Below are 15,974 nucleotides of genomic sequence, written 5' to 3' on the forward strand. Positions count from 1 at the left end.
AATCTGACACTTAAGGCCCCTATGACCTTGACCTTTGATCCATAGACCCCAAAAGCAATACGGATCATCTGTTGGATATGACTACTTTGTGATAAATAGTAACCAAGATAATAAGCGGAAATCATATTACCATTCAAGGATTCTGTGACCTTGATGTTTAACCTAATGACCCCAATATCAATAGGGGTCATCTACTACTTACGATCAATCAATATGTGAAATATGAAGACTTTGTGATAAATACTTTTAAAGATAATCAGGGGAAACCATTTTGACATTTAAGGCCCCTGTGACCTTGACCTTTGACCTAATGACCCTTAAATCAATAGGGGTCATGTACTAGTTATGACCAATTACTAGGTGAAATATGAACTTTGTTATGAATACTTTTCAAGATAATCAGCAGAAACCCTTTTGACATTTAAGGCCCCTGTGACCTTGACCTTTGACCTAGTGACCCCAAAATCAATAGGGGTCATCTACTAGATATGACCAACAACTATGTGAAATATGAAGACTTTGTGATGAATACTTTTCAAGATAATCAGCAGAAACCATTTTGACATTTAAGGGTCCTGTGACCTTGACCTTTGACCTAGTGACCCCAAAATCAATAGGGGTCATTTACTAGTTATGACCAATAACTATGTGAAATATGAAGACTTTGTGATCAATACTTTTCAAGATAATCAGCGGAAACCATTTTGACATTTAAGGCCCCTGTGACCTTGACCTTTGACCTAGTGACCCCAAAGTCAACAGGGATCATCTACTAGTTATGACCAACAACTATGTGAAATATGAAGACTTTGTGATCAATACTCTTCAAGATAATCAGCGGAAACCATTTTGACATTTAAGGCCCCTGTGACCTTGACCTTTGACCTAGTGACCCCAAAATCAATAGGGGTCATCTACTAGTTATGACCAATCACTATGTGAAATATTAAGACTTTGTGATGAATACTTTTCAAGATAATCAGCGGCAACAATTTTGACATTTAAGGCCCCTGTGACCTTGACCTTTGACCTAGTGCCCCCAAAATCAATAGGGGTCATTTACTAGATATGACCAACAACTATGTGAAATATGAAGACTTTGTGATCAATACTTTTCAAGATAACCATTCAGACATTTAAGGTCCAAGTGACCTTGACCTATGACCTAGTGACCCTAAAATAAAAGGGGTCATCTACTAGTTATGACCAATCACTATGTGAAATATTAAGACTTTGTGATGAATACTTTTCAAGATAATCCGCGGAAACCTTTTTGACATTTAAGGCCCCTGTGACCTTGACCTTTGACCCCAAAATCAATAGGGATCATCTACTAGTTATGACCAACAACTATGTGAAATATGAAGACTTTGTGATAAATACTTTTCAAGATAATCAGCAGAAACCATTTTGACATTTAAGGCCCCTGTGACCTTGAACTTAGTGACCCCAAAATCAATAGGGGTCATCTACTAGTTATGACCAATCACTATGTGAAATATGAAGACTTTGTAATAAATACTTTTCAAGATAATCAGTGGAAACCATGTGGTCTACCGCCGGACAGACCGACCGACAGACAGACCGACATTAGCAAAACAATATACCCCCTGTTCTTCGAAGGGGGGCATAAAAACAAGAAAGATTGCATTTGAGAAAAATGCTATGCCACCGCATTAATACAACACTAAATAGTAGTGTAGGAACAGATTTACAATTGAAGATTGTCATAATGCATAGATCCCTGACCTATCTAATTCTTATTATCAGATTAGTGGTTAAATCTATTGTTAATCCAATAAAAGATCAGAGTAGGAATATATCAATGCACTTGAGTCTAGTGAATTTGGTGGTGAAGGTCATATTTCACACAGCCTAAATTTCATGACTACATCAAAGGACAACACAGTAAGGCACTTTGTCAAAATCTAGGTCAGCTGATATCAAAGTTCAAATTACATCTTTATCTGTGCACATGGTTCAAATTTCATAGATGTACATCAAAGGACAAGAAAGTAGGTCACATCATCAAAATCTAGGTCACCTGATTTTCAATTTTACAACTAAAACTGTGCACATGGTCAAAATTTCATTGCTGTACATCAAAGGACAAGAAAGTTGGTCACTGTCCCCTTGGGCAAGGCAAAATTTTGACCCAAGTGTTTAATTCAAAACAATCTTTATACAGGTCCACCAAACAACATTTCAAGTCAAATATCTAAGCTATAGCTTTCTCCTATTCAGAAAACATTTGTTTTATTTTCTGTTTTTACTATGTGTACATAATGAGAATCACTGCCCCCGGGCAGGGCCAATTTTGACACCAAGGGCTTTAATTTGTAGATATTTACTTATAGATGTTTCATGCTTAATATCTAAACTAAAGCTATTTGGGTTTTTTCAAAGAAGATTTTTAAGTTTTTGCTATACACATATAAGGAAACTCAATGACCCCCGGGGCGGGGCCAGTTTTGACCCCAGGGCTTTTATTTGAACATACTTGGTAGACACCCATTAGAACATGTTTCATGCCAAATATCTTAGCTCTAGCTCTTTGGGTTCTTTAAAAGAAGATTTTTTAAGTTTTTACTATATGCATATAGGGAAAATCAATGACCCCCTGGGGCGGGACCAATTTTGACCCCAGGGCTTTTATTTGAACAAACTTGGTAGACATTCACAAGAAGATGTTTCATGCCAAATATCTAAGCTCTAGCTCTTACGGTTCTTAAAAGAAGATTTTTTAAGTTTTACTATAGGCATATAGGGCAAAATCAATGACCCCCAGGGCGGGGCCAATTTTGACCCAGGGCTTTTATTTGAACAAACTTGGTAGACACTCACTAGAAGATGTTTTCATGCCAAATATCTTTAGCTCTAGCTCTTTGGGTTCTTTAAAAGAAGATTTTTAAGTTTTTACTATATGGCATATAGGGAAAATCAATTGACCCCCCAGGGCCGGGCCAATTTTTGACCCCAGGCTTTTATTTGAACCAAACTTGGTATACACTCACTAGAAGATGTTTCATGCCAAATTATCTTAGCTCTAGCTCTTTGGGTTCTTTAAAAGAAGATTTTTTAAGTTTTTACTATATGCATTATAGGGAAAATCTATGACCCCCCTGGGGCAGGGCCAATTTTGACCTCAGGGCTTTTATTTGAAACAAAACTTGGTAGACACTCATTAGAAGAATGTTTCATGCTAAATATCTTAGCTCTAGCTCTTTGGGTTCTTTAAAAAGAAGATTTTTTAAGTTTTTACTATATGCATATGGGAAAATCAATGACCCCCTGGGGCGGGGCCAATTTTGACCCCAGGGCTTTAATTTGAACAAACTTGGTAGACATTCACTAGAAGATGTTTCATGCCAAATATCTAAGCTCTAGCTCTTACAGTTCTTTAAAAGAAATTTTTTAAGTTTTACTATATGCATATAGGGAAAATCAATGACCCCCCTGGGCGGGGCCAATTTTGACCCAGGGCTTTTATTTGAACAAACTTGGTAGACACTCTTTAGAAGATGTTTCATGCCAAATATCTAAGCTCTAGCTCTTACAGTTCTTTGAAAGAAGATATTTAAAGATTTTTCTTTCGGTTGCCATGGCAACCAGAGTTCTGCATGGAATTAAATTCTTTGAACAATTTTTAAAGGTGACCACCAAAGGAACATTCCTGTGAAGTTTGGATGAAATTGGCTCAGTGGTTTATGAGGAGATGTCATTTAAAGCAAAAGTTTACGGACGGACGGACGCCGGACGGACGAAAAGCGATCACAAAAGCTCACCCTGTCACTTTGTGACAGGTGAGCTAAAAAGATTTCAATATATTTGACACATCCATGCTATCAGTAAGTCAATGTTTGAAATAAACAAAGTTACATATCTAGAGACAAAGAAGGAAATTTGACAGGACTTTGAATTTCATTGACAAACCAGTTAATTTAAGTAAAGCGATTTTGAGTTACTGATTGTCATCTGTTATTACACATTTTAACATAATCGTAAACATTTATATTATATTGCCAACAAAACCATTCAATTTTATATTGTCAAAATATCAATTAAACAAAATATGTTCGTGAAACAGAAATACACCCGCATCTGTAATTTACAAATTCTAAAAATTTGATCTTTACTGTCAAGGTTATTTAGGGATAAAGTTCATATTACAATTCATTTAAATAAAGCTGTTTATAGATTTGATATGTCCAAGTATGAAGGCTCGAGGATATAGTTTAACATAAGGTTAAAGTTGTCTGCATGGGGACAGACAGGTCAAGACAACATGTCCCAGTAACTCGGGTGGTGTCTGCCTCAACCCTGGTAATTTCCTGGTAACCCTTTGGTTTAGTTTGAATGTCACTGCAGAGGTGACACAAGTACTGAGGTTCTTCATATGACACAAGTTACGAAGTACTGTTTAGTTCAAGGAAAGCGATCCCCTCTAAAATTGATTAAAAACCCTAGCCTAGTGTAAGCACCCCAGTTTAAACAGAGCCATCGGTGATTGATCGGTAGTTTTTTAGCCAAATTATGGAGTGCGACCGGATGACAACGTATTTGTCACGCCGATATTTTCCTATTGGTCACCTGTTTTCCACCTATCAACCTGCTATTAGGGGGGGAAATAAAAGACAAAAAATTAAAAAAAAGGTTTTTTCGTCGGTGAAAAAATTACCGATTGAGATTTTTAAAACAACCGTTTAAAATTCTTGATCGGTTGAAAATATTTTAAAAAATTAAACCGGACGGCCAACCTATTATCACCGAGATGTGCAAAACCTCTTAATCCCGGATATCGCGCGATCACAAAGATAACAATACTTGAATACCGGCCCATATTGACGGGAAAGGTTTTAACCACTGATGACTAGCTATTCAAAACAGGATCTATCAGCGTTACGGGCCCGATTTTAGCTCCGATTTACAAACGATAAAAAAACAAAGTTTGAAGCATTTTAATTCATGACCCCATTCCTTTGAGTTTGCTTTCTGTGGATGGCCCCGTTTTAACCAGAAAAAACCTAAAATTTAAATCACCATGACCAAACCGATTCATAAAGCCCAGCGGTAAATTTTAAATTTAAATGGACGATTGGGGGGACCATACGTCTGTGTAACTGGGCCCTAAGCTTTCTTTACAATCAAGTTTAAATAAATAGTGTTTTTAAACAAGAATATCACCTGTTGGCACAAGAAAAATGGGAGCGGTGGCCTAATGGTTTAAGGTCTGTGCTTCTTAACTGACCCCTGTATCGTGGATTCAAGACCTCTCCATGAAGCATATTAAAAAAATAATCAAATAAACTACAAGATTTCTTAACAAATGAGCTTAAATTTAAATAAATACATGTAATATTATTTAAAACTAATATGCCCCATTTCATATACTCAACGGCATAAAAAGCAGGAAACAAACAAAAATATAAAAGACATGAAACAGTTAAGTTTCTTCAAGAACTAATATTTAAGAATGCAATGTAAAGATGCATTATAAATAGTGCATATTAAATTATTATTGAGCATCAAAGTCCGAAGAAGTATCGTACAGGGGGTCCCCCGATATCTTCGTCACTTATGAAACTCGGGAACGAGACGACCAAATCCATAACACATTCTTCCTGGGCTTCGGCCTTTTAAACAACTTTTTGTCATTCTAAAGGAATAACTCAAAAAAATTACACACATTCAGAAAAAGTAACAAGAAAAAATAAAGTTTTTCACCCTTGACAATTGTTGCTTAAACATGGTAATGTAATAAAAGTTTTTCCGAAAAAAAGTTGGGGGAAAAAAAGTTTGGTTTTTGTAATTTTCTTTACCTGTCTGATAATGGGCAGACAATCAAATTTGCAATAAGTTCTGATATAATTTAGTTTAATAGTGTAGAATAATTTAGAAACAACACAACGGATAATTTACTTTTCTTGGCCGATATTAAACAAAGTATTATTTTACAATGTTTTAAACGTTATCTGATTTGTCAAGTAAAATGTAGAAGTGTTAAAGTAATATTATTAATGTTAAACGTTAATCAGAACATTATGTAAAACAATATTGATCTGGCAATTAGTATCTATTGGTCAGATAAACCCAAAAATAATTAGGACACGTCCAACAAAACCAACATAGGTTTGGGTTTTCGAACAACATGGATCCAGACCTCGCGCATCCGTGCAGTCTAATTCAGGATCCATGATGTTTTGCTTACCAACCTGATTACAAATGGAGAAACTGGACAGCGAACACAGCATGGATCCTTGATCAGAAACAGCGGAGCGGCAGGCTGGTTGGATCCCAATGCTGGTCGAACCATTACTATGGGTTGTTTGTAGAGCAGGCTCATAGAGGTTTAAACGTTACAATCGCACTCTTTATAATGTAGTAAATGTTTAAAATTAGCTTTGTCAGTAAAATCGTTCCTATACCCGAAATGTTTTTTCACAATTTTTTTTTCCCTGCCAACAAAAAGGGTTTCTGGGTTTCCAAAAAACCCCCATAGTTACAAAAAAAAAAAGGGTTTTAAAATTTTTAAAACTGTTTTTTAAAAAGACAAAAAATAGTCCAAAAATAAACCAATGTTAAAAATGTAAAGTAAAAAGAATAAAACAAAGTCTAGGAAAAAAGGAAGCCCCTACTTTCCGTCGTTATGGAAACTAGCATTGAGGAGGGAGGGGAAAGGGAAAAAAAATCGTATGTACCCAATCAAAATGAAGGGTCTGGAACTTTTGAAATTGTTTACTGATTATAACATACTGATATAATTTTAATGTACTGATGTACTGGCAGATAAATTTGAACAAAATGTTAAATTTGGTAATTTAAGAGTCATTTGATGACAAAAAGGATTTGTGTCAGTCTAAAATATCAAAACACTGGTTGTTTCTTTTAGAACGTTGTGATCAAATAGCCGAGTATGAAAACAACATTAATGGGTAAACGACCACATAATCCAAGACCAGCCGCGATCCGTGGCTGATCAAGGACCAGCTATTCGCTGTTACAAAACCCATAGCAAGTGAGAAACTGATAGCGAACAGCATGGATCCTGATCAGACTGCGCGGATGCGCAGGCTGGTCTGGATCCATGCTGGTCGGAAACGCACTATGTTGGTTTTGTCATGAAGCGGCTCAAATAATTTTACTAGATTTTTTTTTTAATGAATTCACATTTAAAACTTAACAAGTAAATGTACATAATAACCACCACAACTGACCTTTAGTTTATCAAGTAGATTCTGTAATGTAAAGTCCGGATTTCCTTTAATGTCCCATCGGTCCCAGATAGTAAAATCGAGACCCTCTCTGTAGAATGGAAAAACATTTATCAAATGTAACTGCTTGTTTAAACTATAGTATGTTGTTGCAATATATATTATAGTTTGATTGCAAAGCATTAGGTAATAAAACAGTTATTTCATGGGTGTTTGTGGAACAGTCTAAACCGTTGTCCCTCGGTATCAGGGCTTTCATGTCTGGGTGGATAAGTTTGAGAATTCAAATCACTCGCCATAAAACCCTATTACATGTATCTACATACTATCAATAGTTGTACTGGAGTGCCAGCAGCTTGTGTTTAAAATATGGCATCAATGAGAGGCTTGTTTGTTTGTTTGTTCGTTTCATTTTACGCCTTTTCCCAACAGTATTTCAGTCATATAGGCGGGTAGTTTCCTAACCATTTCTTTGGGGTTACACCAGTACTAGATACCTTTCCTCTCCGTAAAATACCAAAAACCCCCGGGGGTGAACCCCCCCAGGAGGTAACTGGATTTGAAGTCATCGACTCTAACCCCCCACCCCATGAGAGACTGTGCTTTTCCATCGTTCACTTGACATCGGGGTTCTCCCCAAAAGGCTTTTTCTTTTTTGGTTTTTTTTGTTTTTATGTGGGGCCAAAACAGTATATATATGGTACTTTTCAAGTTAACCTCAGGTGCCTTCTCTGCATTATTTTACGAAAAAAAAGAACCATGACTTCTGTAAACAAAGGATAGTTACTCACAAAAAAGAATCTAAATCCCCCGCTTTTAAACCTAAAATAGCCAAACAAAAAAAAATACAGTCTAAACCGTTTCCCTGGGTATCGGGTTTTTCATGTTGGGTGGATAATTTTTGAAAAATTCAAACCCACTCGCCAAAAAAACCCTATTACTTATCAAATTTTCTATCAATTATTTTACGGGCTGCGTTTCATGGAGAGCCCTAATTTAAACCCAAAAACCCTTTGGGGACTTATGCCCAAAACTTTGGGGAAAAAAAGTTTTTGCACTTAGACCGTTTCAAGAAACCCTGTTCCTTTTCTTTTTTTCTTTTTAACTTAAGATTTAAATGACCAATTCGCTTTTCCTGAAAAAATTTACAAAATAAAAGGGCACGCGCATAACCCCGGATTGGTTTTACTATGAAATTGTTTAAAAGAAAGGTATAAAAGAAATGTATTTTTTTTTATCTTGTTGATAAAATTTTAAAATTTTCCAAAAACCGATTCCTTTTTTAATTTCAAGAAAAAAATTTGCAAACCCCCTTGTTGTACGAAACTGCAATTTACAGGGGGTTTAAGAAATTTAATTTTTTTTTAAATAGATGCGTTTTGTTTTGATGGGGTGTTTCGCGCTACATTGTGACATCATGTAACACCCGTTAATGACGGGAATTAAGATTTGGTGTTCGGATTTATTTTTTAAAGTTAGCCTTTATTTTCATTCTAGATATTTTTCAAAACAATATTCAAAAAAAAGTTGTTTGTTTTTGGAGGGGTTTTGACAATTTTTTAAGATCCCTTTAAAACACTCCTGGGAAATAAGGACTTTTTTTGGGTCATTTATAAGTATAGGGGTCATAATTTTGGCCCTTTTTTTTAAGACTTTTTTTAAACGCAAAATTGTCAAAAATTTTTTTTTCCTAGACAAATTTTTAAACTTGGGGACTCTCCATAAAAACGAAGCCCGGGGCTTTTTTTTCGGTTTTGTTTTTTTTTAATGTCCCCCGATAGGTTTTGGGGATTTCTTAAATGGTGGAGAAAAGAACTTGGGGTCCCCTTTCTTTTGCATTATTTCACAGGAAAAGAAATTGGGAAACCCAAATGAGTTCTGTAAGCTAATTTGAAAAGCTTTCTCAATAAAAGAATCCAAATTTCCCGACTTTATCCCTTTTAACTTTACCCAAAAAAAAACAATAAAAAAACATTTGATCACGGTTTCTCGGATTCCCCGGTTTCTGGAATAGAAACACGGGTTAAACTAGAATTAAGGAAACAGTTGCGTATTTTTTCTATTGCCTCCCTTTTGTACAACTTTCACCATCTCTACAGATACCAAATTTAATGCAAATTTTAAAACCCAATACACATATTTTACATAAAATTTTTTCATAACTAACGGGTTTTGGCCCGTTTGACCCTTAAAAGGGAATCTTTTGCCCTTAAATTTAAAAAAGGCCCTTGTTTTTGGCCCCTTCATGTTTTTAACGGGAGGGTAAATTTTGAAAAATTTGGGGATTTGGTTTGTGGGAAAACTTAGTAAAAAATGACCCTCAGGTTTTCCCGGCTAAAACACCCGGGATTTAAAGTAAAAAAAACAAAAACAATTTCCCACACTAAATTTTTTAAAAATTTCAGATTTTTTTTTAAAGGTTTAACATTTTTGCGAAATAAAACTTTTCCCAACCCCCTTGGTGGGGTTAAAAAATAATTTCCCCCATTTTTTAGACATGCTTATTTTTATTTTTTGCAAATATTTTTTACAAAAAATTCTTAATTTGAAAAAATGAGAAAAATTTAAAATCCCTTGAAAAATTTTTCCGGGATTTTAAATATACTTTGAAAATTTATCAGTAAATTGAATGGGGGTTTGAAACTTTAAATTTTCCCTGTAATTAAAATTTATAGGCTTTTTCCCAAAAAGAAAACCCATCCCAATTTCCCCAAAAAATTCCCCTTTTTGGGTAACAAATTTTAGATGTTTTTAAAAAGGTTAAATTATTTTTCCAAATTAAAATTTTATAACAATCTAAAAACAATAAAATTTGGGTTTTTGGAACGTTTTCTGGGAGAAGTGCCATAATTCTAGTTCCTGATATACAACATCCAGGTCAGGAAAACCTTGACTGGTGAGCAAAGGCTTATAAAAAGTAAAACAAAAACATCAAGTAATTTTATCATTTATCAAAAGGTTGTTTATGGTATGGAGAGAGTTGATTGACCAATACTGACCAGTCCAGATACAGTAGCTGTGGTTGTAGCTTTTAGCCGGTAAATCGCCCAAAGCGATTCTTTTTGATACGTAATCTACCCAGCATTCTCATCTCGTACTTTATCCCTTTTCGAAAATTTTCTGAAATTTACAAACACACACTTTTTACAGTGCCCAAAAACAAACTCTGTACAAAAAATGAACAAAATTACACTCCCCAAAAATGTTTTTTTAACTGTTGTTAAAAAGGGGTTTAAAAAATATTTCCTTTTTACTTAAAAAAAATTTTAAAAGTTTAGAAAGTTTTAAAAAGAAAATTTTGTTCAGAAAATTTTATAAAATTTTATATCTTAAAAATGCAATTGTTTAAGGGCGGGTTTTACTGTAAAACCTCCACAATTAATAAAGTTAACTGCTTTTTTAAACAAATACTTTAACATTAAGTGGAAACCAATATTTTTTTAAAATATACATTACTGCAGCTGGAAAGATAAGTAACCTGCTTTATAGACACATATTTCCCGGGAAAAAAGACATAATTACATACTGCAGGAAGAAAAAAGGGAAAAAGTAACTGGCAAAACTATTTTTAACTTACTGAAAGGGGGTCATTTAAAAATTTGGTTAACTAAAATATACATGTATAATATTTTTTAAAATTTATTTTATATTAAAATTATATTATATAATATATATATATATATAATATAACTTTTACTGCGGGAAAGACAAGTAAGTAACGGGTTAACTATAAACTTTACTGCAGGAAGACAAGTCATTAACTGGTTAACTATTTACTACTCCCAACTGGAAAAGTAAGTTACGGGTTTAAAACCCTTATCCCTCTGCCCCTGGACAAGATGAATAACGGGTTAAACTATATAAAACTTTACCCGCATTGGGGCAAGATAAGAAAAGGGTTTTAACTATATATACTTTACTGCGCTGCTGTTTATAAAATCTATTGCCTTTTATCTATTTTTTTCTAAAAGGTCAGCGGGAAACCATCTTCTCAAAACCCTTAAAGAACAAAAACCCAAAGGGTTTTAACTTAACTTTTAAAAACCCTTCTGTGTTTTTACAAAAAAAAACAAATGAAAATAACAATTACGAAAGGTTAAACTGTTTTCAAAAATTTGCATCTTTTATTAAATCAATTTAAATAAATTTTTAAAAATTTCTGTATTTCTGGAAAAACCAAAATGAATATCCTTTAAAATTATTTAAAACCCCCCAAGGGCTGCTTTTTAAAAGGGGGAAGTTTTCAAGTAAAAGAATACCCTTGGGTTTAAAAAATTTAAAAACAGTTTTTGGGTTTGGGAATTAAAGATAGTTGTTTTGGTTTTTTTTATGTTGCATTTCCTTTTCAATATGTTTTGGGGGGCCAATTTTTATTTAAATTTTTTTTTTGAAATTTAAATTTTTTGGGAAAAAATCAGAAAAAAGTTAAATTCGGCATTGGGACTTCCCCTTTATTGCCCTTGACCATTGTATGAATTTTATTTAAATTCCCAAAATTAAAAAATTTTAATTATGGGACTGGACAATTTAAAAAGTAAAAAAGGGGCAAAAACTCTTTTTAAATTTATCAAAAAAAGATAATGGGTTTTTGTGCATGGCTTCCTCTTAATATACTTTACCCTGTATGAAATTTGTATTGAAATTTCCCAAAAAACTTTCTTTTCAAATTATGCTCTGGACAAGAAAAAAGGGAATGGAAAAGTAACAAAGGGCATTAAATCAAAAATTAATTTAGTGCAGAGTTATTTGGTTTTTTGTTGCCTTTCACTTCCTTTAAAGTGTTAATGGTTTTTAAGTTGTATTGAATTTCCAAAAATTAATTTTAAGTTATGCTCCGGGCAAAAAAAGTAAAAAAAGGGGAAAAAAATTTGTAATGTCAAATGGAGTTATTTGGGTTTTTGTTTCCCCTGCATTTTTCTCAATGTGTTGATCTTTTTATTTAAAGGGTTTAAAATTTAATTCCCAAAAAGTCTTCCAGTTATTTTCTGGACAAAAAAAGCAATGGAAAAGTAACAAAGGGGGAATTAAATTCCCGTAATTACTTTAGATAGAAATTATTTGGGTTTTTGTGTTCTTGACTTACTCTTATTGGTTTCCTTTTACCTTGTATGAAGTTTTTTTTGAATTCCAAACCGGGAGTTTTAAGTTTTCCCCGGGCAAGGAAAAGTTTAAAAAAGGGCCCAAAAAACCCCTGTAATTAGTGAAAATAGAGTTATGGTTCTTGTGCACTTTCACTTCCCCCAATTTTGTTTGGGCCATTGTATGAAATTGTTTTAAAATTAACATTTTGTCTTCAAATTATTTGGCAAAGGAAAAGCAAGGGTCTGGCCGCCCCCAAACCCGGGGGGACTCCTATTACCCCCCCAAAATTCGTTTTTGGGGATAAATTGTAAAATTAAGGTTTCCCTAAAGAACCCCAAAATTTTAGAATTATTTGTTTTTATCTATTGCCCGAAATCTTGGGAAAAATGATTTCAAGTAAATTTATAACTCTTTTGGGAAAAAATTTAAAAGTTAATTCCTTTTAAAGGGATTTATCTGTATACAAGTGTTTAATTAAAAAAATAAATTCTTTAAAGGTTGAATTCATTTTTTCCCTTTTAAAAAATTTAAACCAAATTTTGTTTACAAAAAATTTGTTTATTGAAAAAGTTTTTCTCTTGTTTTTTTTGGTTTAAAATTTTTTTAAATGGATTGGAAAAAACTTGCCTTTTTAAAACCTTTGGTTTGCTTCTGGAACCAAAAAAAGGTTTCTGGTGTCAATTTGGGAAAAAACATTTGGGTGAAAAAAATAGGGGTCAAAACCCCTGACCCCTGGGTTGGGGAAAGGGAGACACCTTACCTACTAGGCCATCTCTCCTCTTAATTGTTTGATTATTTAGTTTAAGTTGTACGGCAACATGTCTTCTGGTCATGGATGCAATATAACCCCCCCCTAAAAAAAACCCCCCCTCTAAAAATTTAAAATTTTATTTCCTTTTCCCAAATGCGACCTCTGTTTAGTAAAATTTTTTTGTTATGCCCCGGTTTTCCCCGGGGTGGTTTTGGTCTGCCGGAAAAAAACCCTTAAAATTTTTTTGCTTTCAATTAGGAGTTTTGCTTTAAAAATTTTGTAAAAAAATTGCCTTGGGGAAAACCTTTCCCCTTGATTTTGTAGTTTTTAGGCGGGGCTTTTCTTTGGGCCCTGCAAGTTCTAGCCCCATCAACACTTAACACCTCTTTCCCTTTTTGCCCGATTTTGATTTTATCCACTTTTGATTTTCTATGAAAATTTACAATATGCTATGAAAAAAATTTTAAAAAGTTTGATTTTCAGAAAAGGCCCCTTCCCGTGCTGGTTGTCCAAAAAAAAGCATCTCAGAGCAAAAAAAAAATCCATGAGGAAAAAAAAAACACTTTATATCAAAAAAGGCCAATTTTAAATGGCCCTCCCCCGGAATTTTTTGTAAATTTGGAAAAATTTTTGTGGTAATTTTAAATTTTGGGGTTTTTTTTGGTTTTAAAAATGTGGCTGGTAAAATTAAAATTTGAAAAAATGTGTTTGGTTTAAAAAAAAGGGTTAATGAAAAAAAAGAGGGTAGGTTAAAACTTTTTTATGTGTGACTCCTCTATGGGGATATATCCCCCTATGGGTTTTCATGTTTGATATCTCAAAGGTTTTTTAGTTTGCCCCTGGACAAAAATTAAGCCCTTTGGAAAAAAAAAAGGGGCCCAAAAACTGAAAAAAATTTTGCAGGGTAGAGTTTCATTCTTTTGTGCTACACCCCCCTTTTCCCCGAATGATTAAACCCATCCACCCATGAAATTTATGTTGATATTCAAATTTAAAAGGGGGTTTTTTTTTATTTGCCCCGGAAAAAATTAAACATGAAAAAAAACAAAGGGCAATACTTGAAAAAAATTTTGAGGTAGTGTGCGGGGTCCCCCTTTAAAGGATTATTTTATGGGGTTTTTTTGTTAAAATTTTCAAAAATTTTTGTTTTTTGCTTTTGGACAAAAAATTTAAACAAAAAATAAAAAAGGGGGAAAAAACTGAAAAAAATTTTGCAGGAATGCTTTCACTCCTCCTCTATGAGAAATTTTTCCACCCATGAAATTTCATGTTGTATCTCAAGGTTTTTGGGTTTTGTTGGAAAAAAATTGCTGAAAAAAACAAAAGGGTTAATAAAAATTTTGCGGGGAGGTTTAAATTTTTGTGATGGCCCCCTTCAAAGGGATTTTCCCCCTATGGTTTTCAATTGTTTCCCTTTTTTGTAAGTCCCGGCAAAAGCATGAAAAAAAAAGGGGGAAAAATTTTCGGGGAAAAGTTTTTCTTTACATCATTTCCCCCTCAGTAAAATTATCCACCATGGGAAATTTCTTTTTTGACATCTCAAAGACTTTTTTTTGGTTTGTTCCCAATTATGGTTTTAAAAAAAAGTATAAAAAATTTAAAAAAGGGCAAAAACTAAAAAAAAAATGGGGTTGGGTTTTTTTGTTTCCCTTTAATCCTGAGTGGGTTATTTACCTATTTTAAATTTCATTTTGATATCTCATTAAACTTTTTTGGGTTTTTTTCTGGGCAAAAAAATTTAATTTTAAAAAAAAACAAAAGGGGAATTAAATGAAAAAATTTTCAGGGGGAGAAATTATATTCTTTTTGGGAAATCCCCCTTCCCCAAAATGATCTATCTACCCCTTTAAATTTCAAATTTTTTTAACCCTTTTTTTGGAAAAATTTTCCCGGCGGTGATGGGGGGGGGGTTGGGGGTTTTTTTTCCCCCCCGGTTTGGGGGGGATAAATTGATTTTAAAATTTATTCAATTGACAAAACCCGAGCTTTTGTCTCAAAAAAGGCTTTATGTTTTTGTTTCACAAATCTCTCTACCCCTAAAAAAAATTCCCAAAAGGTTTTAAACTTTAAATTTGTAATAACATAATAACTTATTTAGATGTGGGTTTTATGCCAAAATTTTTTCTTGGAAAGGTAATAGAAATAACTTGGAAAATAAAATTTTCAGGGCAAAAAAGGGTTTTTTTCCTAAATGTTTAATGTTTAGATAAAATTAGTTTTTTTAATTGGAAAATTTTGATTAAAAATTTTGTGTTTTTTCTTTTTTTTTTTGTTAAAAGTTAAAATTTTTTAAATTTTTTCCCCTTTAAAAATTTTGTGTCTAAATTTTAACCCCTTTTTACTTGGACCAAAAATTTGGGAATTTTTCATCTGCTATAAACTTTGTTATTTGTTGTATATCCACGGGTTTTGGTACAGATATTTTATTATTATCTGCATATAGATGTGCTGTTGCAATAACAAACTGGAGGTGCCTGAAACATATAAACAAAATGACATCAGTTTGCCTTAACTTTATCACATGCTCAACAATTAAACTTAAAATATTTTATAGCTGAACATTTGTCCTTTTGAATTTATGTTATGCCCTTAGTTTAAATATCATTTAATTAGTATTGATTGTGAAAAAGGCTTTCTGCTTATCTAAAGTGATCTGGAGTCCCCATGTACTGGTGTCATACCGGTATGAGAATGTGTGGTATAGACTCCAATAAGGCTCAAACTCAAAATCACTGGGCTGAAAAGTAGACACTTTCACCACTAAGCCATCAGTCCCAAATGAAATGAAGCTTGCAACAGCATACTGCCTTCTCTTGGAAGAAAACAGGTTTGAGAGAAATAAATTTTTAACGGTAATGCTCATAAGATATTCTTTCTTTCTATTCTACCTTTTTTTAAACATACCAATCCTAATGTGTAGTATGGAAAAT

The 15,974-nt window shown here is 33.4% G+C and overlaps 1 protein-coding gene across 1 annotated transcript in view; it reads right to left on the bottom strand.

Annotated features, from left to right (window-relative positions):
* Positions 1 to 5,132: 5,132 nt before the first annotated feature.
* LOC132716294 (ubiquitin-like modifier-activating enzyme 6) overlaps positions 5,133 to 15,974 on the bottom strand; it is a 36,107-nt gene continuing 25,265 nt past the window's right edge. Inside the window, exons 22-24 of the mRNA XM_060699540.1 lie at positions 15,387 to 15,518; positions 7,215 to 7,302; positions 5,133 to 5,633 (exon numbers count right to left, since the gene is read on the bottom strand). Coding sequence (XP_060555523.1) covers positions 5,526 to 5,633; positions 7,215 to 7,302; positions 15,387 to 15,518 — 328 coding nt within the window. The 3' untranslated portion in view covers positions 5,133 to 5,525. The remainder of the gene's footprint in view (positions 5,634 to 7,214; positions 7,303 to 15,386; positions 15,519 to 15,974) is intronic.

The sequence above is a fragment of the Ruditapes philippinarum genome, unplaced genomic scaffold (assembly GCF_026571515.1).
Source record: "Ruditapes philippinarum isolate M1 unplaced genomic scaffold, ASM2657151v2 ctg154_1_1_1_1, whole genome shotgun sequence".
Classification (NCBI taxonomy): Eukaryota; Metazoa; Mollusca; class Bivalvia; order Venerida; family Veneridae; genus Ruditapes; species Ruditapes philippinarum.